The sequence below is a fragment of the Apodemus sylvaticus genome, chromosome 3 (assembly GCF_947179515.1).
Source record: "Apodemus sylvaticus chromosome 3, mApoSyl1.1, whole genome shotgun sequence".
In the NCBI taxonomy this organism is placed as follows: domain Eukaryota; kingdom Metazoa; phylum Chordata; class Mammalia; order Rodentia; family Muridae; genus Apodemus; species Apodemus sylvaticus.
In genome coordinates this window covers 167,225,247-167,249,955 of record NC_067474.1, presented here as the reverse complement: position 1 = coordinate 167,249,955, position 24,709 = coordinate 167,225,247, and the positions used below count along the sequence as shown (strand labels likewise).

The 24,709-nt window shown below is 50.5% G+C and overlaps 1 protein-coding gene across 3 annotated transcripts in view; it reads right to left on the bottom strand.

The window, feature by feature from the left end:
- Positions 1-21: 21 nt before the first annotated feature.
- Dnajc11 (DnaJ heat shock protein family (Hsp40) member C11) overlaps positions 22-24,709 on the bottom strand; it is a 47,801-nt gene continuing 23,113 nt past the window's right edge. For all 3 annotated transcript variants that reach the window (XM_052178260.1, XM_052178262.1, XM_052178261.1), the window contains exons 5-16: positions 12,804-12,932; positions 11,675-11,797; positions 11,013-11,086; positions 8,171-8,360; positions 7,558-7,643; positions 7,143-7,259; positions 4,521-4,676; positions 3,682-3,751; positions 2,784-2,841; positions 2,531-2,673; positions 2,006-2,135; positions 22-1,236 (exon numbers count right to left, since the gene is read on the bottom strand). In XM_052178260.1, coding sequence (XP_052034220.1) covers positions 1,211-1,236; positions 2,006-2,135; positions 2,531-2,673; positions 2,784-2,841; positions 3,682-3,751; positions 4,521-4,676; positions 7,143-7,259; positions 7,558-7,643; positions 8,171-8,360; positions 11,013-11,086; positions 11,675-11,797; positions 12,804-12,932 — 1,302 coding nt within the window. In that variant the 3' untranslated portion in view covers positions 22-1,210. The remainder of the gene's footprint in view (positions 1,237-2,005; positions 2,136-2,530; positions 2,674-2,783; positions 2,842-3,681; positions 3,752-4,520; positions 4,677-7,142; positions 7,260-7,557; positions 7,644-8,170; positions 8,361-11,012; positions 11,087-11,674; positions 11,798-12,803; positions 12,933-24,709) is intronic.

Here is a 24,709-nt window from a genome sequence, read left to right as displayed (position 1 = left end):
CACAGATGGACGGAAGCAGCCTCAGCTTATAGGTCAGTTTTATTGTTGGGCAGTGCTGCCATAGTCAGCTTCAGACAGAAGGGGCAGTAGTGCCCAGGGAGCCACAGGGCACTGAGGCAGGGCTCATGCAATGGTGCACACTGCAGTCAGTCTGGGGCAATAAAATATCAAGAAAAGTTACAGAATGGAACTGCTTTTAAAAACTGAAGGGTCTCGAGTAGGGCTGAGGCGATGCCTGTCTTCAGCAGTTACCACTGCAGGGCCAGGGTTGGCGCCACTGTGGAGCACCACCTACTCAGAGGGCAGAGCCTGCAGTGACATCCAGCAAGTGTGCACCAAAAGGGATCCGGGCACAGATGCCCTAAAGGGACCCTGTGCGGCCTCGCAGGCAACGGCGCCACCTGCTGGGCACTCACGGCCTTGCACCCACATCTAATATTTGGCTGATCAAGCTGGCTCCCACTCCTTACAAAGGTCCCCTCCTTCCAACACCACTCTCTAGAGGAGGGTGTCCTGAAGGTAGGAAAGGTGTCATGTGTGGGGCAGCAGGGCCTCTTCTCTTAGAATGTGGGCAGTGTGCCTGGGCAGTGCACCTTGGGACCCGGGGTCTCCCCTATCTGTTCCAAGCCAGGGCCTGGAGGAATGATTTGAGAAGCTCTGTAAAGTGGCAAGAAAAGAGACTAGTTTCCAAACCCGTTGTTCTCAGATAAAAAGCAGTTTTATAAACCCGCAGTCCTCTCCAGTCCATTCAGTGACGTTTCAGAAGAGAGAGGTGGCTTGTGGGAAGTCTACCGAGCAGCACACATGCCTTCCTCCTTCCATGTTTCCCACGAGCAGAGGGGCTTCAGGAAGAGCAGCTCCATGTGTGAGGGCAGAATGTTCCAAATACCTCGAGAGCCGCTGTGCACAGCCACTTACGCTTATGAGGAAGACCAGGGTGTGACCTCGAGCCAGCTCAGGCCCTGCCCTCCAGGAACATGATCCTCAGGAAAGACATGGCCCTGCTGTGGTCTGGCCAGAGGCTCCTCAGTCCCACCCACAGCACCATGAAGCTAGGCTGTCTGCATGGCCCTTCACATAATTGATACAGTGCCACCTTCTGGAGAAATAAACTAAAAACATCTCATGTCTGGGTTTTCCCTGCTTCCAAATTTGTAGCCTCCTAGAAAAGGTTTTCGTAGCCTCTTTTTCCTCAAGGGTCCCAAGCGGTTTACCCGTCGGTATCGATCCTGTGAGCTGGGAAAGAAGAGAGCATGTCAGGCTAGCAAGTGGCCAGGAAGCTTCCTCCACTACCGCCGCAGCCCCTGGCCTGGCTGGGAGCCCCTGCTGCAGCTGCTCAAGTTAGCTCTGGCTGGCCTGGAGCTCAGAGATGGCCGGACCCTGCTCCACGTCCCATCACACTCAACTTCTGTGCCCAGGAAGAAGGGTGTCACTTCTACACAGCCACTCACAGCTACAGCCAGGTGCCAAGTCTCCCAACCCCCTTTAAAGTTTTTGTGTATGGTGTCCTGTCTGAACAAACCACACGCGTGCTAGGTGCCACGGTCAGAAGAGGGCACCAGACCCTGAAACCAGAGTTACAGATGGGTGTGAGCTACCATGCCGGCGCTGGGAACTAAACCTGGGTTTTCTGCAAAAGCAACATATGTTCTCAACTGCTGAGCCCTGTCTAGCTAGCCTCCCCCACCCCCAGACAGGGTTTCTCTGTATAACCCTGGCTGTCCTGGAACTCACTCTTGTAGATCAGGCTGTGTGTAGCCTTTTCTTTTCGAGCCTTACTCTGTAGCCTAGGCTGGTTTGGAATCCACATAGTATCATGTGGGTGCTCAGAGGGTCACACCTGGCCAAGAGTGTGCGCCAACACACCAACTCCAGGCAAGTCCCTGGGCCAAAGCATCTGTGCTCTGGGTCCTTAGGACCCCGGTAGCTGTCACCTCGCACACTCAGGTGTCACTGATGAGCCTGCTGCACAGGAAGGTGGTAGGGAGCGAAGGCAGTCACTCACACTGCTTTGGTATCCTCAGCGCCTCACTGTCAGGCACCATCACCTGGTGGAGCACACCTCGGAACTGGTACAGCACTCGCAGGCTCTTCTCCTCCCCGACACAAGGGTCGTAGAACCCGGGCAGCCCGGCCTGCGCACAGACAGAGGTCAGGTCAGGTCCATCCCCAGCCCGTACCACCCTCTAGCACCAGCTGGGCACAGCCCGGATGAGGACACATGCTTGGAGCCTGATGAAGGAAGGAGAATTTAGTCTACTTAGGTAGGCCAGACTGGTCGTCGAGCCCCTTTCTCAGGGCAGCCTGAAGCCTGCCAGACACGGCCACAGGGGACTGCTGGGCCCACAGCCTCTTTTTGGAAGCCAGCAGACAGGAAACACAAGTGCCAGGAAGGCTTGGCCAGGTGTCTGCTGGCACCTGGCAGCTTCGCGGCTCCTGCACAGCAGCTATCCGGGCACAGAGGCCTGGCTGTCCTTGTCACGTGGAGCTGGACCCTGGGGCAGGTGGCCGAGATGACCTGGCACTGTACCTTGGAGGCCTCGGTGAGGATGAGCTTGGAGTCCTTCACCAGACACTGCAGGGGCACGGTCACATCAATCACCTTCACCCTCTCCTTCTTCCTGCTCTTGTCATTAACAAACTTCCCGTACCAGGCGTTCACAATGATGAGCCCTGGGGACAGAGCAGCAGGGCTGACACAGGCCAACCTGCCACTTCCCTCCGACAATTAGGGAATCCCAGTGCTGTGCCCAGCCGAGCCCGGCAAGGGCACGCCTTCTCACCCATTCGGGACTCCTCTGCTTCGATTATTCTCCGGACAGATTCCTGCATCAGCCGAACCTGTGAGAGAAGGTGTTGGGGACCCTGGGCTTTGGCCAGAGCAGGATCAACATCCAGCCGGGGTCCTTGTCAGGATATCAAGAGCTGACGGGGACAGGCAAACGCCGCGTGCTCAGCTCGCCCTGCACACGTCTGAAGCCCTGAGTCCTATCTGGGACGCTGTTGGGGAGTCACCTCACCAGGCGCGGCCCCACTTGATGACAGCCGAGGAAGGGACAGTACCTCTCCTCCCTGCACAGTGACTCTGCACACACAGGACATGGGTGAGAAGTCACTGACAACAGTGTTTAAGACTAATGAGACCCAGTGATAAACTCAAGGCTAACCTGGGGTACACAGTAAGTACAGTGTCAAATAGAATACACTGTGAAATCCTGCCTCAAACTAGACACTTCAAATGAGCAGCTGGACCCCCTACTTTTCTTGAAAAAGATCTGTGTTCTCTGTGGAGCCGTTCAGCTGGGTAGGGCTGTGGCTGCCACACAAACAGGCACGTTTGCCTAGGGACACGCATGGGCTCAAGTGGCCTCTCATCTGTGTCACAAGAACCCCCTGGCACCCTGCTAGTAGCCCTGACCTTCTGCCCCCTCGATCTATAAAAGGCACAGCACAGCGGAGGAGGAAGCCAGGGCAGTATGTGCCAGGCTAGAGCCCTGCTGGACTCTGGGGCTTGCCACCCCAGGGCACAGACTGCAGTCTCCAGAGCACGCCCCTCCCACCCCCACAGCGGCTGGGGAGTGACGTCAAGCCCTCGCCCAGGCTGGGTCAGCCTTCAGCAGGATGGGCCTCGAGGGTGGGAGGCTTGCCCTGTGCCCTGCGTATCTGCAGTGGGACACTCACAGCGGCCTCTGCCTCTTGCTTCTTCTGCAGGATGTCACTGGCTGTGTTCTCTCTCTGCTTTTCCAGTTCCCTTTTGGAGAAGCAACAAGTCACTCTACAGTGCGCACACTGAGCCCCCTGCTGGACTGAGCCCAGAGTGCAGCCTGTGGTCTTAATTGCATTTCTACTTCTAGAACTTAGAAGACGCTTCGAAACAACCCCAGGCTAGACTGCTTCTTCCTTCAGCTTGAGATCACCTTCCTTGCCCACCCCCTCCAGGGGGCGTCCTTAGCTTCAGGGGGACTCAGACTACTCTGGATGCACATATCCTGTTCCTACAGCAGCACAGGCCCGAGGTCGGCCCACACAGGCGTGTCAGACCTAGGGAGCACTGGGTCCCTACACTATAGTGACATAGAGGTCACAGGCAGCCACAAGGGCACCACCATCCCTCCTCCCGAGCTTAGCATTTCTGAGCTTAACAAAGTCCTCTCCATTTTCTGTGGGATGCTCGGACTCAGTTTTGGCCCAGAGGGCTCCCTACAGAAACTGCAGAGCCAGCTCTTCCGTGCAGCACGGAGCTGGACCATGCCAGTGCAAGCTCAGTGGCAGGGTGACATGTCTAGCATGCCTGCTGGTCCTGTTTACAGTTTACAGAGCAGAACTTGTCACTTCTAAAAGGAGGACGGGCTGGCCAGGGTGAGGAGCACGGCTCCCTGAGGCTCTGAGGCTTGCTGACTAGTACCTGTCAGGACCCAAGGCCATGCTAAGCCCTCTCTCGGCACTAACTTGTGACATTTTCCCAGTTCTCTCGCCAGTTTAGACACGGTGGAGGCGTGGGATTTCCATGGAAAACTCACTTCTCTTTCTGAGCCCTGAGGTACGGTCTGATGATCAGCCGGTGCACTACCAAGTAGACGACCAGTGGCCCCACGGTGGCGTAGAAGACAGCGCTGGGGAGCAGCTGGTCTGTCAGGTGGATGGGGAAGAAGTAGGTCTGACTGGCCCTGTTCAGCCTGCGAGGACACAAGAGCAAACCCGCAGGACGGGTCAGGTCTTCCAGTGGGGAGGAAGGGAGCTCTCTCCATCGGGAGGCACCTCTCAGCAACCAGAACTCCAGGTCCGAGGCTGAGCCGACTGTGTGATACTTAACTGGAGTCCAAGGCCTCGGAGGAGGGAAAGCTCCCAGAGACAGCCTCTATCGGGAAGTGAGGTGTTTCAAACAAGTCAAGGACTTCAGAAGGCACCAGATTAAATTGGTAAGATGGGCTTGCTCCCTGGCTGTAAGATGTCTTTATTAGAAGGGACTCAAGCCTGGCATAGAGTGCACACTGGTGAGCCCAGCAGTGGGACGCAGAGGCCCCTGCCTGGGTCTTTGTGAGTTTGAGGCTGGCATGATTTATCTAACGAGATGGAAAGGACACGTTACCAACAGGTGACACAGGCAGGCCACAGGGACAGACCAAGGCTGGGAAATCTCAGACCTACGCACTCCTTGAAACATGGTCAACAAAACAACAGAGTTAACAGAAGGCGATACAGAAAGTCATTTATTAAAAACATTGAACTAATTTAGATTTGGGTCCTCTCCCCAAGATTCCTATTATGCACATAAATACTTGGAAGTCTGAGCTCTAACGTACTCAGGTCAAGGGTGAGGGCCTCCAACCCGCATAAATAGTCAATGGTGGAGTCAGCTTAGCAGTGAAGACAGGCATGGGGGCCTTCTCCCAAGTTCAGTGCCCAGCAACCACAGCTGGAGGCTTGGCGCTGCCCAGTTCCAGGGGACCTGACACCTCTGGCCTCTGGGGAGCCTTGCACTCATGTGAATAGAGCCGCACTCATACGTGTAATTAAAAACAATAAATCTTAAAAAAAAAAAAAAAACCACATCAGTTTGGCAGTTTAGTATCATCACAGGGAACCCAGGGCCACAGCCTCTCCCCGGAATTGGCAGAAGTGCTCAAACCACGCCCAGCTCAGAAGACAGTGCCTGAGCTTTCTCTTCAGACCAAGAGGGCTAGGGTGCACATAACCCCAGCTCAGAACATTTCTATGGAAATGTTTCTGCATAGACCTACACATCTTCACCAGTGAGAGCATTTTAAAAACTATTTGATTTATGTGATGAGTGTTTTGCCTGCACCATGTGCACCATGTGCACCATGCACCACGTGCACCATGCACCAGGTGCAGAGGCCAGAAGGGGAAGCACTGGTTCACTGGAGCCTGAATTCTAGAATTTAGTACTCAAAACTGTTTTTTTTTTTTTTTTTTTTTTTGGTGGCTACCTGTGTATGGAAGTCAGAGACAATCTCAGGTGTCATTCTAAGGAGTTGCTTCCCCTTTTCTTATTCCTTAGACAAGATCTTTCACTGGCCTGGAAGGTGGCTAGCAGGCTAGGCTGGCTAGCCAGCAAACCCCAGGCACAGGTGTCTACTGCCCCGGCACTAGGACTGCAACATATGCCGTCTGTCACACTGGGCTATTCGCATGGGCTCTCCTTGTAAGCACTTTCCTGACAGCCATCTTCCGGGCTTGCCAATGCTAGGACTGCAGACATGACTGACTAATATAAATGCTATATAAACGGCTACATGCTGCACTGACTGTGTCTGAATGACTCTTCCTCTGCTATTCCCGATCCCAGCTGGCTTGTCCATACAGTGATTATCCATGGATATGAGGGGATACTGCGTATGAGCTAGATATTTAGGAAGCAGGCCAAGATGGGACTCTTGAGGTGAGGAGGTTGGAACCACTTCACCACCATGGCATGGGTTCCAGTGTGCCATCCAGATACCAAAACTGTAGCTAACAGTAGGTACTAAAAACATGGGCCACATGGGAAGAGCCTACACACACAAGGATTGTGCCCCAGAGTTGCCTGTTTGGGAGATAGGAAGAGACAGCCAGAAAGAAATCACAGCTACAGCTTGATGTCAGAGTCCTGGCACAGAGCAGGCTAATTCCAGGTGGTCAGAGGCCACCTCCAGAGCGAGCTGGACAAGAGGCCAACTGCAGGACAACAGACAAACGAGCAAACCAGGAAGCTGGAGGGTACACGTCTGGGGTCTCTATACTGAGGGAGCTGAAACGGGAGGATCCAAGTTTGAGTTCCAGGCTAGCCTTGGCTAGGTAAGCCTTGGCTACGTAAGACTTATCTCAAACCAACATCCAAACCATAGGCAAACTCACATGGTGTGACTCAAGAACTGAGCAGCATGGAGAAAGGGGGTGTGCTGATGTGCTCTCAGGCAAGGTGTCTGGCACTACAGATGTCCAGGGTGGCACTGGGCAGGCTTGGTGAGGTGAGGGCATAGTGGTCATGCATCACCAGGGAAGGTGGACACTAGGCTTCCGCTAACTCACCGCCATGTCTGTGCTCCCCTGACCTTTGCTCCTGTAGCTGAGACAGAACCAATGGCACACTGGAGAATTAAATCCCATGCCCTGGTCGGCAAGGGACAGGCTCAACTTACTTGACTTTGAGAGACACTCCCTGAGGGACGCCAATGCTCACAGCCGCACCCAGGACGCTGTGTCGGGAGATCTTCCTCTCGGCTCCATACTCCACTATTGTCCCAAAGAAGCCGGCCCTGCGGGGGCAGAACACAGCTGCTGGCATGGCTCCCCTCCTACCCAGCAGCACGCTCACGTGAGATCCTTCCCTAGCCCACACCAAGCGTGGGAACAGACACCACAGCACCCCTGTGGCTGACAGCAGACCTGGACCGTCTCTGGCAGCAGGGCCTCTCAGGGCTGGCTGCAGAGCAGCAAATCCCACGCAGCAAGAGGCATTGTGTGAGGATGACAAGCAGGTGCTGACCACAGTACCTCCCTGCCAGCCCTCCACAGAGCTGGCTCACTGTGCCAGCAAGGCGAGGAGAGACTTACTTGAGGGACCCTTTCACTCGTGTCTGGTCGTCGTCCTGGAACTTGTGCTGATAACTGATGAGCGCGAAGGAGTGAGGGATCCCCAGCTGAGGAGAGAAGCAGAGCATGAGGCCCAGCCTCGCCAGGGAAGCGGGTCCCCAGCTGTCTGCCCGCCAAGGCATCCACTAGCTATGTAACGACTTTCTGGGAGATGTTAGCAATCTGCCATTGTATGATTCTCACACAAACTGAGGAACCAGAGACAGCACTGGGTGACCTGGGTCTTACTCTGAAATCACCACAGGTAGGAACGTTACAAAGCACACAACTACAAACGCCTGAGCTTTCTAGTCAGAGCACAGTATATTAGCCGCTCATGAAAATCCTCGTGCAGCTAGGGGGAACTGAGGGGCATTCGCTCTCGGAGTGGCTCCTCTCCTTCCCCTGCCCCAGTTCTGACAGAAGGATGTGAAGCTACACAGCCACCTGCGTGCCTCAGTCAGCCACCTCAACACGAGAGGCTGGTCACCGCTAAGTGTGCCCAGAGTTGCCCCAAGGGGCTTAGGAGCATAAGGAGCCATTCCCCCCCCCCCACACACACACACAGGAGACTGCAGCTCTGCTACCCACTCACCTGCAAGGCCACAGTGAAGTGACAGGTCTTAGTGTCCCGGACGATGCTAGTGTTCATGGCCGACTGGATCCCCCAGCGCCACTGCAGGTAGCCCACAGTGTTCTTGTCCAGGTTCCGAGCGAGGACAGTGGTGAGGCCAGGCCGGATTCCACGGGATGAAAACTGCAGAGCACAGTTTGTCGTCACAAAGCTGGGGGACAGACAGAAAGGGTCCAGCTGTCAGGGGCTTGTGGCTCTTCTGTCGGGTCCTCAGGTCAGGGTGATCGTCTCTCTAAGCCAGGAGAGCAGCAGCACAAGGCACAGGAAGCACATGTCTTCTAGGATCCTCCCTAGGGACCCCCACTCCCTGCCATCCGCCATCAGCCCTGTTAGAACCCCTAGGTGTCGGTGTCGTGCACTGAGCTACCAGAAGGCAGTCCTGGGGCTCAAGACAGCGGTCCTGAAACTACTGCCCTGGGGCATGGACGGCCTCCAAGTGACATCAACATCAACACAGAGGAGAGCCACCCACCTCAGCCACACGCCAGACGAAGTCAGAAGTCCTGGGTGGAGCTCTACAGTGAGTGTGTGTGTGTGTGTGTGTGTGTGTACACGTACGGTACGTGCGCACACACCTGCATACAACATGCACATGACACATGTACACACACACAACATTTTATGTGTGAATGTTTTGTCTACACTCACCTGTCTGTGCCACATGCGTGCCTGTCAGGTACTCTGGAACGCGGTTGCACACGACTGTGAGCTGCTATATGGGTGTGAGGACTCAGACTCGGGGCCTCCTCAAGGCACCCAGTGCTTCTAACTTCTGAGCCATTTCTCTAGACACCATCAATTTTTAAAACCTGCCCAAGGGATCCTGATATTCTTCCCTGCTATGAACTAGTCAGCTGAAATGACAGAAAAACAGCTTTGAAAGAAGGAACCTGAAGTTTGCAGCAGGAAGAGCAGCCCCACCTTCTGGCTCAGGAAGGTATTTCACCAGTGCAGAATGAGGGAGTCACACAGCACTGCTAGCTTAGTCACCTCTCTGGAGAAAACACCGCCACGAAGGTGACCACACACTAACCTTTGCTTGTTTGGTTTGTTTGTTTGTTTTTTGTTGTTGTTGTTGTTTTTTTTGAGACAGGGTTTCTCTGTATAGCCCTGGCTGTCCTGGAGCTCACTTGGTAGACCAGGCTGGCCTCAAACTCAGAAATCTGCCTGCCTCTGCGTCCCAGAGTGCTGGGATTACAGGCGTGTGCCACCACTGCCCGGCTGTTTTGTTTTTAAGATTTATTTATTATATATAAGTACATTGTTGCTGTCTTCAGACACACCAGAAGAGGGCATTGAACCCCATTACAGATGGTTGTGAGCCACCATGTGGTTGCTGGGATTTGAACTCAGGACCTCTGGGAGAGCAGCCAGTGCTCTTAACCGCTGAGCCTTCTCTCCAACACTAACTTTTAACCATTATTACTTTATACTCCCTTCCAGAAGCTTCCCTCAACTAAAAGGATAAGAGCCAATTCCTTAGCCCAGTGTCTGCCACCTATCTGAGACTCAGCCATGTTCTACTTCAGCCGACATGAGCTAGGGGTTCCGACAGAGAAAATTAGACAGCTAGAGCCCCAAGGGAAACTCAGAGAAGCTGAGAGACACCGGAATGTGACCCATGCTTACCACAGATTTCAGGTTCAACCCTGTCCCAAAAAGGAAAACCATCGGGTGGGTAGATAAGCAAGTCAGACACTGGAGGGAGGAGAGTATTTCTCAGGGCTGTCTGCTCTGGGGAGCAGGGTCTCACGTTAACCCACAGGCTGGCTCTGACATGCCGTGTAGCACAGGCTGGCTCTGGATTCCTGACCGCCCAGCCTCTGCCTCTCAAGTGATGGGATTACAGGCATTTACAACCATGCTCGCCTTTCAAGACAGGATTCATAGGTCCACACCAGTCTCAAATGTGTCATGCTCCTCCAGCAACCTCCACAGCAGTGGGGAGCATGCACACATACCACTAAACCTGACCTTATCCAGCAACTCTGTTCTGACACAGTCTTCTATGTCCCATGGCCTCAAATTCTTCATGAATAGCCCAGGATAGCCCTCAGCTTCTGACCTTTCTCCTGTCTCTGCATTACCACATGCTTGGTTCAACAGCGACTTTTAGGCCTGAGTTGGAAGTAGCCATGGAGTAGAGTCGTGGAGGGAGACATGGCTGATCTAGATGGTCTACCTCAGTGTAGACAGGTTCCTGGCTGGCCTGGAACTTGGTATGTAGTCCAAGCTGGCCTTAAACTCACAGAGATCCACCTGCCTCTGCTTCTGAAGTGCTGGGATCAAAGGCGTGCACCCCCCCCCTGCTTCTGTTCCTAATTATAGCTGTGACGAGGTTAGCTCCCTCAAGCTTCTGCAGCGTGACTTCCTACTACAACAGACTGTTAGCTGGAACTGTGAGCTAAAATAACCCCCTCCCCACCAAGCTGCTGTGGCAGGGTGTCTGTTACAGCAGCCAGGAAGAACATAGGACAGAAGCCTAGATGGAGGGCATGCCGTCTCGATCAGCTACAGAGGCCATGACACACACGCCTGCTCCCCCATCTACACACACTGTTTCACGGTCCTCACAGAACTAGAAGGCAAGTGGGCCCAAGCGGGAAGCTTGTCAGCACAGAAGGCAGACTACTGGCTGGGCTATGCTCTCCAATACAGACCTCTCTAGCTGCAGGCTGCCCATAGCACTTGTTCAACTGTGCTCACATGTAAGTAACTTCAAATGCTCATGATCACAAGAATTCACAGGCTCTAATATCCTAAGTTAACACAGCACCAAAGAGGAGTTATCTTGTATATTTACCATCTTGGTGTGAGATTACGGAACAGCTTGAGACCAAATAAAGGTCCCTGGAGGTCTCCAGCTCCAAACTCCAACTGTTTGGAAAAATAAACAGAAAAAGCATTCACTGCTGTTGTTCCTCCTATAGCAGAAGCCCAGGCTTGCCTGCACCCGGCCAGCCTCTGGACAGAGGGCTGGCAGACTCCTAATGTTTCAGCTTTCTCTCTCCCCAGATCCACAGGGAGCCCCGACTGTGACAGAAACTCCTCCAAAGAAAAGCCAATCGTGCATTCTGGCCTCCCTAGGCTCAGGTCAGGGGAGGAAACTTGGTCCTTGCCCGCCCTCTGTTACGGGCAGCCGTGTAACTCTACGGCTCCCTGCAGTGCTGGCTCCTCTGACAGGAGGGTCTCCCTGGCACTTCCGCACTGCCCGGCTGCCTCACATGCTTGCCTGGGTGACTTTCAACGTCTCTTTACTGTAGCTGCATTTGCTCAGCAGTGCCGCTCTTTCAGGGCTGCCAACCCTGGACCCGACATCAGCGCTGGCACCACCTTCTGCTGGCACAGCAAAGGGCCAGCTTAAATAAGGACACTGACGCCCCAAGGTCGGACTGCCGGAGGCGCCTCAGGCAGAGGGACTGTTCATTAGCAGGGCCATGTGTGGACCCGAGGCCACCGCCTTACCTCTCCCCATCCCTTGGCAGACGTGACCCGTCGGAGCGCAAAGTTAATGGAGCCGCCGCCATTGCCATTCTGGGTGGAGAGACTTCCAGAGAGAATAGCCGTGTCTGTGGCTGTCAAGGGTGCCTAAGAGAAGACAGGTGCTGTCAGCAAGTGAATGGAAGCGATGGGGACACAGGCCTCTGCAGGTTATACACAGGGACAGCTGGCCTGCTCTCTTCTGGCTTCACACCAATGCATGACCTCATGTGAAGGTCACGTTATGACTCTCCGCCTCTAAGAGGGTCTAACTAGATGGCTCTAGCTGTGGCGCTACAGAGATGAGGCTCCTGCCCTGCCTCCCGAGTGCCGGGAGGTACACTCACGTCCAGCCAGATGCACTGCTCTACGTATGCCGTCCTGGGATCAAGCCCACTGCCTGCTCTCATCAGGCTGTTAGGTGCTGAGCTGAAAACTTTGATGGGGAGAGTGGACAAAGCCCACAGGGATCAGCATACACGGCAGGAGCTACATGGAGACCCCACCATGAGCCGTCCTATAACGTGCTGTCTGGGTTCCCTGGTTCCAGCTTGAAACTAGAGTTCTGGACGTATTAAGGGTTCTTCAAAGCAGCCAGGCTCCTGAGTTAACTCCATGGGGCACAGTCCTGCACCGGGTAATAAAGACACTCTTTGGAGGCAGAGCCCCTGGTGTCTAAGTACAGGGGCCTGACCCTGTGGCACCCAGGGCAGAGTGGCATTCTAGTTCCCGGCACAGGGCCAGAGCTGCTGTTGCCTTCCACACAGTCAAGTGTGCAGACTGAGAAACGCTTTGAAAATTGTCTGCTGGGCAGAGCTGCCTTCTCTCCTAAAACTACCCTGACTTTGGGCTTCACGCTTAGCGCCATTAGCGTTCCTAATTGGAGAGACCTGGACCCTGGGAGCTGAGCGCTGGCAGCTGCCTCGTGTGTGAGCAAAGCCATAACAAACAAGGCCAAACGGAGCATGTATGCACGCTCCCTCCCCACCTCCGCCCCTCCGTGGCTAATTGCAGGATTTCATAAATAAAGATGAGGAGAAACCCGGAGCTTACGCCCCTCCAGCTGCTCTGGCCCAGCCCGGGCTGGGCTTAGAGAGGTGTCTGTGTGCTTTACCTCAATGGACTGGGATATGTGCATTTTGTTAATCTCAATCTGTGGGAAGCCACTTCCGGAAACATCTTCATATTCCTCGTCATAGCGATCGAAAAGGTCGGTGGCATCCACTCCGACGCTGATGGTTCCCTGGGGCGGAAACAAGCAGTCAGCAGAAGGGCAGGGTCCGTGGAGCTGGCACTAAAGCAGAGTGCTCGGGCCTCTGACCTCATGGGAGGCCTGCCCGCCAGAAGTGCACGCAGCATGAAGGTCACAGTTCAAATAAAATGCTGCAAAAAGCCTTGGATTATCAGAGCCAGGAAACACCAGTTCCATGGGAAGAGCCGCCTGCCCACCTACAGTCGGAGCGTGCACCAGAGGCGAGACACAGGAGCAAGAAGTACAAGACTTGACTGTACAGGGAGCACACAGGACCCTGGCTTTGTGGGCTAAGCACCTTCACCTCAAAACCACGTTACAATTCTGAGACTCAAGAGTGCCCTCAGGACCAAGCAGCAGGTACACAATGTGCACACGTGTTTGCACATGTGTGCCTCTGAAAACTCAGTCGAGCCAACAGAAGACAGCATGTTCACAAGAAACGCTAAGCCAAACTTGTGCTCACGACTGTCTCGGTTAGGATTTTGGTGGCAGTGATGAAACTCAACCAAAAGGGACTTGGGAAGGAAAGGGCTCATTCAGCTTACTTTTGCACAGTCCATCACTGAAGCAAGTCAGGGCAGGAACTCACACAGGGCGGGACCTAGGGGCAGGAGCTGATGCGGACAAGGAGGATGGTACTTACTGGCTTCTCTGCCTGCTTTCTTATAGAGCGCAAGACTACTAACCCAGGGACGGCTCCACCCACCACGGGTTTCACCCTCCCCCATCAATCACCAATCAAGAAAATGCTCTACAGGCTTGCCATAGCCTGAGCTTATGGAAGCACCCCTCCACTCCCCCATTCCAGCCCCATTTATTTATTATACATGAGTACACTGCAGCTGTCTTCAGACACCCCAGAAGACGGTGTCAGATCCCATTACAGATGGTTGTGAGCCACCATGTGGTTGCTGGGACTTGAACTCATAACCTCTGGAAGAGCAGTCAGTGCTCAACTGCTGAGACATCTCTCCAGCCCAGAAGCATTTTCTTAATTGGGGTACTTGCCTCTCAAATGACCCTAACCCGTGTCAAATTAACATAAAATCAGACAGCACACTGATTAAAAAAAATCCTTACTCTGAAAAACAATGTTCATCATTTTCTTTCAAAGTTCTAAGACTTCTCATAGGTACAAATCTTCACTTTGGTGTGTGTATACACATTTTTATTAATTTCTCTCAGCCTATTATTTTTCAAGATGGATTCACGTTGTGGTCTAGCTGGTCTAAAACTTGCCATTGCTCATACTGGCCTTTTCATTCTCAAGTGCTAGGATCATGGGAACACTCAGCGACCAGGTTGACTCCATTCTAAGATTAAAAACTATCCTGTGTCAGGTGATTGTGGCACATACCTTTAATCCTAGCACTCAGGAAGCAAAGGCAGATGGATCTCTGTGAGATCAAGGCCAGTCTAGTTTATGGACTGAGTTCCAGGAACACAGAGAAACCCTGTTTCAAACAACAACAACAACAACAACAACAACAACAAATCCAGTTATGTTGTTACAAGGTCAAAATAAGTCCATTCCTGTTTTCTGTAAAACTTTGGTTTGATTATTTCTTGATCCATCTTCTGGAATTTGACATGTTCCACATGCTATATCCACCCTGATAAGACATTCTGCCAAACAATTCTGAAATGTTTAGCCAAGTTTCTACACAACCAAAATTCTGCTGGAACCCCCCTAGTCTGTCAGTGTTTGGGACGATACAAACCCCACTTCTCCTGTCTTCATGCTATTTTCTCAAACACCACTTCAGGGAAATAGTCTTTTGTTTTGTTTTGTTGTTTTTTTGGATTTTTTTTTTTTTTTTTGAGACAGGGTTTCTCTGTATAGCCCTGGCTGTCCTGGAACTCACTCTGTAGACCAGGCTGGCCTCGAACTCAGAAATTTGCCTGCCTCAGCCTCCCAGAGTGCTGGGATTACAGGTGTGTGCCACCACCCGCCCGGCTAGGGAAATAGTCTTAAAGATTCATTTATTATTATATCTAAGTACACTGTAGCTGTCCTCAGACACACCAGAAGAGGGCGTCAGATCTCATTACAGATGGCTGTGAGCCACCATGTGGTTGCTGGGATTTGAACTCAGGACCTTCGGAAGAGCAGTCAAGTGCTCTTACCCGCTAAGTCATCTCTCCAGTCCCAGGGAAATAGTCTTATATGATAGAAGATAAAACCTGCATAATTAGACCAAAGAATCTGGGTAATGGTCTTTTCTCTCATTCAGTGGGATCAACCACTGAATACAGAGGACTGTACAAACCAGTTCTGTACTTCCGATGCTCCTGCCTCCACCCCAGGCTGGGGTTATGGGTATGCTACCATGCCTGCAGGAGTCAGTGTTTTGACCGATGACATTCACTGAACCATCACCAAATTAAGACAGGACGTTCCTATCACCCCAGAATGCAAGCACAGACTTATAAATAACAGATAAGTGATGGCCTCGTGGGAACCTAACGAAGGAGCAAGGACGGAGGTCACTTGGGGCTGCAGAGGGCCAGAGAGCTACTGTTTGGAGCTGGGTCATTTAAAGCCGAGGATCTGGTTTGGTGATGCACAACCACAGTCCCAGCTGCTGGGGGAAGGGTTATCTTTTGAGCCCAGAAGGTCCAGACAGCTTAGGTAAGATCAAGCACCTGCACCCTGAAAACACTTCTCCCTGGCTTTGTGCTTTCAGAGGGGCCTAGATCTCTCTCTCCTCTTGGCTATAAGGTGAAGGGTTCCACATGTCTCCCACATGTGCTGCTGCAGGCCTCAGAGTAGTGCCAGCAGCCAACCCTGCACAGGACAGACCTGTTCTTGCTTTTCTTTTAGAGACACGGTTTTGCTTGTTATGTGGTCCTTGCTGGCCTATGATTTAAAACTCAGGCTAGCTGGCCCCAAACTTGTGGCAACCCTTCTGCTTCTGCCCCCTGAGTACCAGGATTACAGGCATACACCACCAACTCTACCGCAAGTTCATTACAGCAGTAGAAGACTCACACAGGAGTTGGAGAACGGCAGACGGGGGTCTCAGAGGATGTGCCATCCAGAAGTTGTCTGGGACCACACCATCTTCACCTTGTTCTTGCTGGCCTACCCATGAGCTAAGACCTTCCATGAGGTATCGCCACCGGCAACAGCAGCTCTGAAGTAAGAGTCCAGAGTTCCTGACTGCGAACGCCCTTACCTGCTGCCCAGCCTGACGGCCCGAGTTCAATCTCCAGAATCCGTGCTGGAAGGATGACTGAGCAGAGCAAACAATCCTGATTTCCACACAGGTGCACCACATCCCCTCCAAATAAAAATGTCTGCACAGAAGATGGCAGAGTGGCCCTAAGAGGCCACACTCAGTCTCTCCCACCTAACGTGCCCAGCAAGGCTCCCAATCCTCCTACCCACTGTCTTCCAACTCATCCGCCCAGTGCCCAAGCACACAATGCACATGAAGAACCAGAAGAATGTGCTGTTTCCCCCAGCAGGGCCAGTGTGAGGCTGCAAGCCTCAGTGAGCCTCCCATCACGGCCCCATCGTGTGCAGGCACAGAGAAACAGAGGATACATGATAGCCATCTGCTGTGACTCTAGCCTTCACTGTTCTCAGTCCAGTCCACTTGGCAGATGCCACACACAATAAGCAAGGCAGTTCAATCCAGGAGAAACTGACGAGTTTCTCTCTATGACGTCACCAAAACGAAGCTCGACAACTCAATGTAAGGTGAACCAATGCATGTGTGCTGTCAGCGAAGAACAGAGGTGAAGCCAGCGCTGGAGCCCACTGCCCATGGGGTGGTATTTCTATTCCTTCTAAACATCACACATCCTTTCACATGTCTGCCGCAGCAAAATATCATCTGACATAACTGACTTTCCAAAGAAGCCAGAAGTTCCCACTTCAATCTGTCTTTTTTTTTTATTTGATATTTTTCTGACAATCTCTCACGTCACTTGCCATAAAAAATAAATAAAAAGCACCAGCTGTCTGTGTCTAGCAGTTCCCGGAGAATCCCGGGCTGTTTGGTGATGGTTGCTGTCATGACACCTTCTTCAGACAATAATAAAACTAAATGGTCTCACTAAAAATTATTAATGGGGGCTGGAGAGATGGCTCAGCCGGTAGGAGCACTGACTCTTCTTCCAAAGGTCATGAGTTCGAATCCCAGCATCCACATGGTGGCTCACAACCATCCATAAAGAGATCTGACACCTACAGTATACTTACATATAATAAATAAATAAATATTTAAAAAATTATTAATGTATTAATGCACCAGGTAACTAATGTGTTAATTAGTTAATGCATTAAAATTCCATCTTCTCAGAAAGCTATCCTTACAAGTCTCCTTCCCTCCTTCCTGGCACACACTGGGAAGGCAAGCTCTCCACCACTCAGCTCCCTCCAGTGTCTGGACTTGTGGGGGAGGCTTGCACACCAACCTACCACTCTTTCTATTTTTACTCAGCTACCTCCATGATTAGCCATGGCAGGCAACAAGGTCGAGATTGTCCAGGCTGGCCTTGAACCTTGACCCCTGAGCACCAAGGACTACACACCTGAGCTGTAAGCCTGGCTCAGACTTCCTTCTTAAATTGTCTATTATTATTATTGTTGTTGTTGCTGTTGTTGTTATTGTTATTATTATTATTATTATTTTAGGTTTTCTTCTTTTGAAACAGGGTCTTACTACTTGTGCAACCCAGGATGGTCTTAAACTTAGATAAGCCCTCCTCTGTTCCTGCTTTCCAAGTGCTGACATTAGAGACGCATGTCCCCACACCCCAGTATTCTGACCATTGCTGAGGTGGGGGGTCCTCACTGTGTTGCTCAGGTTGGCCTAGAGCTCCTGGGTCAAGCAACTTCTGGTCTTTGAGATCAGAGGTGAGTGCGCCACTCTCTCAGCTCTAGTAACTCAGCAGTCTCGAATACCAAGGGGTCTGCAGTCACTGAAAACAAAGGAACATTCCAAGACACACCAGTTTATGAGGGAAATCCTGAACCAACCATGTTCACTGATGGTTTGAGAGAATTCAGATGCTACTGACAGCCTTTTGGCATGTACTTAGGACAAGGTAGAGTCTGTAGGTGGAACTGGCACTTGCAACTAGTTAAACTTATATTTCATTCTGGAGTGGAATGGGTTAGTTCACAGGGTTAGTTTCTACACTTGATGACAAATTCAACAGATCATAAATACAATGTTTTAAAACCACTGAAGAGCGGGACAGTGGTGGCGCACGCCTGTAATCCCAGCACTCCTGGAGGCAGAGGCAGGTGGATTTCTGAGTTCCAGGCCAGCCTGGTCCACAGAGTGAGTTCCAGGACAGCCAGGGTTATACAGAGAAACCCTGTCTCGAAAAACAAAACAAAACAAAACAAAACCAACCAACCAACCAACCAACCAACCAAACAAACAAACAAACAAACAAAAAAACCCCTAAAAAACCAAAACAAAAACCACTGAAGACTGTTCTAAATGGCGGCAGAAAGGCAATGCCCACAAGCAATCCCTCCACACCTTAATATGAAGAAATTTTAAATGGAAAAGTTGTTTTGGTGACCAGAGTTTCACATCACCCACAAAGGCTTTGGATTTGCTATGTGGCCGCGGCTGGCTCTCAACTCCTAATTCTCTGGCCTTTCCTCTCAAGAGCTGGAATTACAAATGCTCACTACCATGACTGATATGTTCCGCCTGACCCTCAGTAATACGTGCGTAACCACAATTTAAACAAGGAAGGAAAAGCAGGCAGGAGGGTGTGCTGACTGCTGGTCACCTGCCCCCCCCACCCCGGTTTGGGGGAGACTAGATATGCAAATCAAGGCAGCCACCCTAGAACTCACCTGCAGAGAGGAATTCCAAGCTGGCTAAGAGCTGTAAGGATAAGATGCCAGGCTTGTTTGCAGAAGCTATTGTCAATTCTGGGCTTGTTTGAATGCTAGAATACTAGCACTTGGAAAGCTGAGGCAGGAGGATTATAGTAAGTTCCAGACTAGTATGAGTTACAAACTTGAGTTAAAACCCTTGCTCAAAAAGAAACTCAATCAACTAAACAACCAACCAAGCTTTCTTCAACATCTGGACCAGTAAATCTGTGAGTGATAAGGCCCAGACATCCTCTGACTACACCAGCAGGGAGGCGTCAGTCCAGTGTTAGCCAGTGGAGTCTGGTCAACCCCAGAAACGATGAGAAGAATTCAAAGTGTGGCAGGCTGAGGACACAGTGCACTAGCAGAGTCCGGGTGTGTAAGGTCCTGGGTTCCTTTTCAACAAGTCTACACCACTACCACCACCACCTCCTCTTCCTTCTCCACCACCACCAGCACCACCACATCTGGGTCCGAAAGTTTGTCGAAAAGTATATATTCAACAAGGCATGGTGGGTGGTACAGGCCTGAACCCTACCTAGCAATGGGGACACTGAGACAGGAGGATCATGATTTTCAGGTCAGCCCAGGCTGTAAGCAAGACCTTTCATAAACAAAAGCACAGACAGTAACTCCACACTGACAACCAAGCAATGGTTTAGCAAAGAGAGAGTAGCCATTAGAAACCTAAAACTGCCTTATAGAAACTTTGTAATTTTATGAGGTCCCATTTGTCAATTCTTGATCTTAGAGCATAAGCTATTGGTGTTCTGTTCAGGAAATTTTCCCCTGTGCCCATGTCCTCAAGGGCTTTCCCCAGTTTCTTTTCTATTAGTTTCAGTGTGTCTGGTTTTATGTGGAGGTCCTTGATCCACTTGGAGTGGAGTTTAGTACATGGAGATAAGAATGGATCAATTCGCATTCTTCTGCATGCTGACCTCCAATTGAACCAGCACCATTTGTTGAAAAGGCTATCTTTTTTCCACTGGATGTTTTCGGCTCCTTTGTCAAAGATCAAGTGACCATAGGTGTGTGGATTCATTTCTGGGTCTTCAATCCTATTCCATTGGTCTGTCACTGTGCCAATACCATGCAGTTTTTAACACTATTGCTCTGTAGTATTGCTTGAAGTCAGGGATACTGATTCCCCCAGAATTTCTTTTGTTGTTGAGAATAGTTTTAGCTATCCTGGGTTTTTTGTTATTCCAGATGAGTTTGAGATTGCTTTTTCTAACTCTGTGAAGAACTGAGTTGGGATTTTGATGGGGATTGCGTCTGTAGATTGCTTTTGGCAAGATGGCCATTTTAACTATATTAATCCTGCCAATCCACGAGTATGGCAGATTTTTCCATTTTCTGAGGTCTTCTTCAATTTCCTTCTTCAGAGACCTGAAGTTCTTGTCGTATAGATCTTTCACTTGTTTGGTTAGAGTCACACCAAGATACTTTATATTGTTTGTGGCTATTGTGAAGGGTGTCATTTCCCTAACTATTTTCTCAGCCTGCTTATCCTTTGAGTATAGGAAGGCAACTGATTTGCTTGAGTTGATTTTATAACCAGCCACTTTGCTGAAGTTGTTTATCAGCTGTAGGAGTTCTCTGGTGGAGGTTTTTGGGTCACTTAAGTAGACTATCAAGTCATCTGCAAATAGTGATAATTAGACTTCTTCCTTTCCAATTTGTATCCCCTTGACCTCCTTATGTTGTCTAATTGCTCTAGCTAGAACTTCAAGTACTAAGGACAAAACAGCAACCAACAAATTGGGAAAGGATATTCACCAACTCTACATCTGATAGAGGGCTAATATCCAATATATACAAAGAACTCAAGAAGTTATACCCCAGGGAACCAAATAACCCTATTTGTACAGATCTAAACAAAGAATTTTCACCTGAAGAAATTCGGATGGCCGAGAGGCACCTTAAGAAGTGCTCAACATCATTAGTCATTAGGGAAATGCAAATCAAAACAACCCTGAGATTTCACCTTAAACCAGTCAGATTGGCTAAGGTCAAAAACTCAGGAGACAGCAGGTGTTGGCGAGGATGTGGAGAAAGAGGAACACTCCTCCACTGCTGGTGGGGCTGTAAGATGGTACAACCACTGTGGAAATCAGTCTGGCGGTTCCTCAGAAAACTGGACATGACACTTCCGGAGGACCTTGCTATACCTCTCCTGAGCATATACCCAAAGGATTCCCCAGCATGCAATAAAGACACATGCTCCATTATGTTCATAGCAGCCTTATTTATAATAGCCAGAAGCTGGAAAGAACCCAGATGCCCCTCAAAGGAGGAATGGATACAGAAAATGTGATATATTTACACAATGGAATACTACTCAGCAATTAGAAACAATGAATTCACAAAATTTTTAGACAAATGGTTTGATCTGGAAAGTATCATCCTAAGTGAGGTAACCCAGTCACAAAAAAATACACATGGAATGCAATCTCTGATAAGTGATCAGGGTTCAGGAAGCTCTGAATACTGAAAGTACAAATTGCATAACAAATGACTCCCATGAAGAAGTATGGAGAGGGTCCTGATCCTGGAAAGGATTGATCTAGCGTTGGAGGGGAGTATCAGGACAGAGAAAAAGGAGAGAGGTGATTGTAGAATGGGTGGAGAGAAGAAGGTTTATGGGACATATGGCGAGGTGGGATCTGGGAAAGGGGAAATCATTTGGAATGCAAACAAAGAATATAGAAAATAAAAATATTACAAAAAAAAAAAAAAAACAACAACAACAAAAAAAGAAACCTAAAACTGCACAGCAGTCGTCACTTTCAGCCAGCCTGCTGTTCTTAAACAAGGCATGGTAACTGAGAACTCCAACAAGCTGGTGACTTCAGACTTGGTTCTATTAGCTCTGGCTGGCCTCAAATGCAGAGATGCACCTGTCTCTACCTCCCTAGTGCTGGAAGTGAAGGTGTGCGCCACCACAACTGGCCACAATTTTGGTAATTTTGTCTGTCTGAAAGGAGCCCAAGATGGCCTGAAAAGCAGTTAATCCGAGCTGACCTTGAACTTATGGCTATCCTCTTGTCCCTAAAAGGCAAGCCGTAACCTTGCACTCTGTCTTTCTGATCCCCAGCTTCCTATCTCGAGGCAGGCGCAAGCACTCCTGGGCACCAGCTCTGCACCCAAGGCAGGCCGTGGCGAGGGCTTGCTGAGCTCCAGGCCACCCTTCAGGGAAACACCATCTGACTTTATCTGTTATAAAATATTCTTTTTGCAAGCCGGGCCGGGCGGTGGTGGCGCATACCTGTAGTCCCAGCACTCTGGGAGGCAGAGGCAGGCAGATTTCTGAGTTCGAGGCCAGCCTAGTCTACAGAGTGAGCTCCAGGACAGCCAGGGCTACACAGAGAAACCCTGTCTCGAAAAAACCAAATCAAAAAAAAAAAAAATTCTTTTTGCTTGTTTGTTTTTTGAGACAGGGTTTCTCCGTGGAGCCCTGGCTATCCTGGACTCTATAGACCAAGCTCACAGATTTCCACCTGTCTTTGCCTCCTGAGTGCGCCAGTATGCCCAACATCAAAATACTCTTCCTTTGAATTTTACAGAACTCAAAAGGAAAGCGCCATTCTTAGCTCCAGACTGCACACTACAGAATGGGGTGCAGTTTGCTGACACGCTGTAGAACAGTGTCTAAAGATGGCCACCAGAGAAACAGGTGCTAGGTAGCCCTCATTCAGAACAGAGGACTCCTAGAAACTGAGCTGCCACGCGGCTACAGATCTAGATCCTCGGCTCAGACCAGTCAGTCTGGGTGTGTATCGCTAAAGATCCAACCCACAGGAGGAGATTATTAATCCCCTCTTAGGGCTGGTGATAACAAGTCTACAGGACTCCATCTGGTTCCCTGTTTATTTGCCAAACCAATCAGAAGAATGCGCCAAGGTCAGGAGAGCCCCATTCACGGTCTCCGGCTTCTTCCTCCTTTGCTAGACAGCACTGCTCCTTCCTGAGAAACCGCAGTGCACAGACATGTAGCAGTCGTCACTTTCTCATTAGTGGCTAGGGATAAACATAGCTCCCCCCACCCCCATCTTTTTGAGACAGATCCTTACAATTTTACCACTGACTCTTTTTTTTTTCCGAGACAGGGTTTCTCTGTGTAGCCCTGGCTGTCCTCGAACTCAGAAATCCGCCTGCCTCTGCCTCCCAAATGCTGGGATTAAAGTTGTGTGCCACCAGCACCCAGCTCCCACTGACTCTTTATTACCTGCAAGTCTCCCCAAAAGGCAACGTGGTGACATGGTTCCAGCTAGCAGCACTGACTGAGGAGGTTCCAGCCTGGCTGGAGGCGCAGTTCGCCCTCTTGGCTTCCTTCAGTCACGCCCACCTCTCCCTTCCTTCCTGCCGATGTTGCCGGTCTCCGTGGACTCTGAATCATCCCTCTAACCCACAAATCCACCAGCTCCTGGTTCTCTGTGGTGCCTGTCATGGTGTTGTATGATGGCAGCAAGGGGTGAGCGCACAGGCAGCTCTGGTGGTGTGAGTAGACGCAGGGCCATTCAGTACCTGACGGCCAGGACCATCTAGACTTCACAAATCGGAGCGGCCAGGACTGTGAGCACAGAAGAGCAGTCGTACAACAGTCATGCAGGGATCCGAGGCCTAACGGCAATGCAGCCAGTTCTTTACCACCACGGGCCCCAAGGATGGATCCAGTCCTCACACCACAGCCACATTTTCATTCTGCACCGGGGCCTCCCTAGCCCTCCCTTTGCCCCTGAGCACAACAAACATGGGTGCCAAGGGGTTTCCTTCTGTCCTGTCGCCAAGGCCGGCTGGCTTTATGACTCTAAGACCACATCCACAGAACAGACTGAAGCCACAGCAGCCTCAGCCTGATGGCTATGCCCTGCCTTGGAAACTAAGCAATCAATGAGAGAGCCAGAGCGAGTAGAGCGAGCAAGAAAGAGAGAGAGAGAGAATGAATATGCATGAACACATGTCAGAAGACAGCTTTTGTGAATGAACTCTATCACACACACACCCTGGAAGCCAAACTAAGGTTGCCAAAATTTCCAAAAAAAAAAAAAAAAAAAAAAAAGGTAGTTGATATTTTTAATCTCAGCCGGAGGCAGAGTATTTTATCTGTAACTTGAAGGCCAGCCCGGTCTACAGAGTGAGTTCCATTCCAGGACAGCCAGGGCTACACAGAGCGACCCTGTCTTAAAAAACAAAAACAAAAACAAAAAACAGGACTGGAGAGATGGCTCAGCGGTTAAGAGCATTGACTGCTCTTCAGAAAGGTCCTGAGTTCAATTCCCAGCAACCACATGGTGGCTCACAATCATCTGTAATGGGATCTGATGCCCTCTTCCGGTGTGTGTCTGAAGACAGCTAGCTACAGTGTACTCATATAAATAATTCAAAATAAATAAATAAATAAATAAATAAATAAATAAAATTAAAACAAAAACAGGAGGAAAAAAGTCAGCAATGTATTCATGTCTTTATGAAATCATTCAAGCATTTAAAAGTATTTGTATGATTACTTATTTTCCTTGATATAATTGCTTTTCAAATACTTGCTGATAAAGCTGAATTATACTTCTAAGCCATTATGCGTGTGAAGACAACGGTGTCTTTCTAACTTTGCTGTTTCTATCAGCCTGTAACTTGGAAAGAACAGCCTGTAACAAGGAAATAACAATCTCCGTGTAACCTCCACATAAGGGTCAAAAAGGAAGCCACGCCCATCCTCAGCCACAGCCGGGCTCTGTGAGCACAGGCGCAGGAGGGTCCATGGACACCTGCGAGGGAGGCAGCCAGCGGCTGCTTGCGCCCATGGGCACCTTGGGAGCTTCCTGGACGGATAGGCGTCACAGCAGCTCACCCGGCAACTATACTCCAGGCTCTGAAGGGCAGTGTGGTGGATCCCACAAACCAGCAGGGA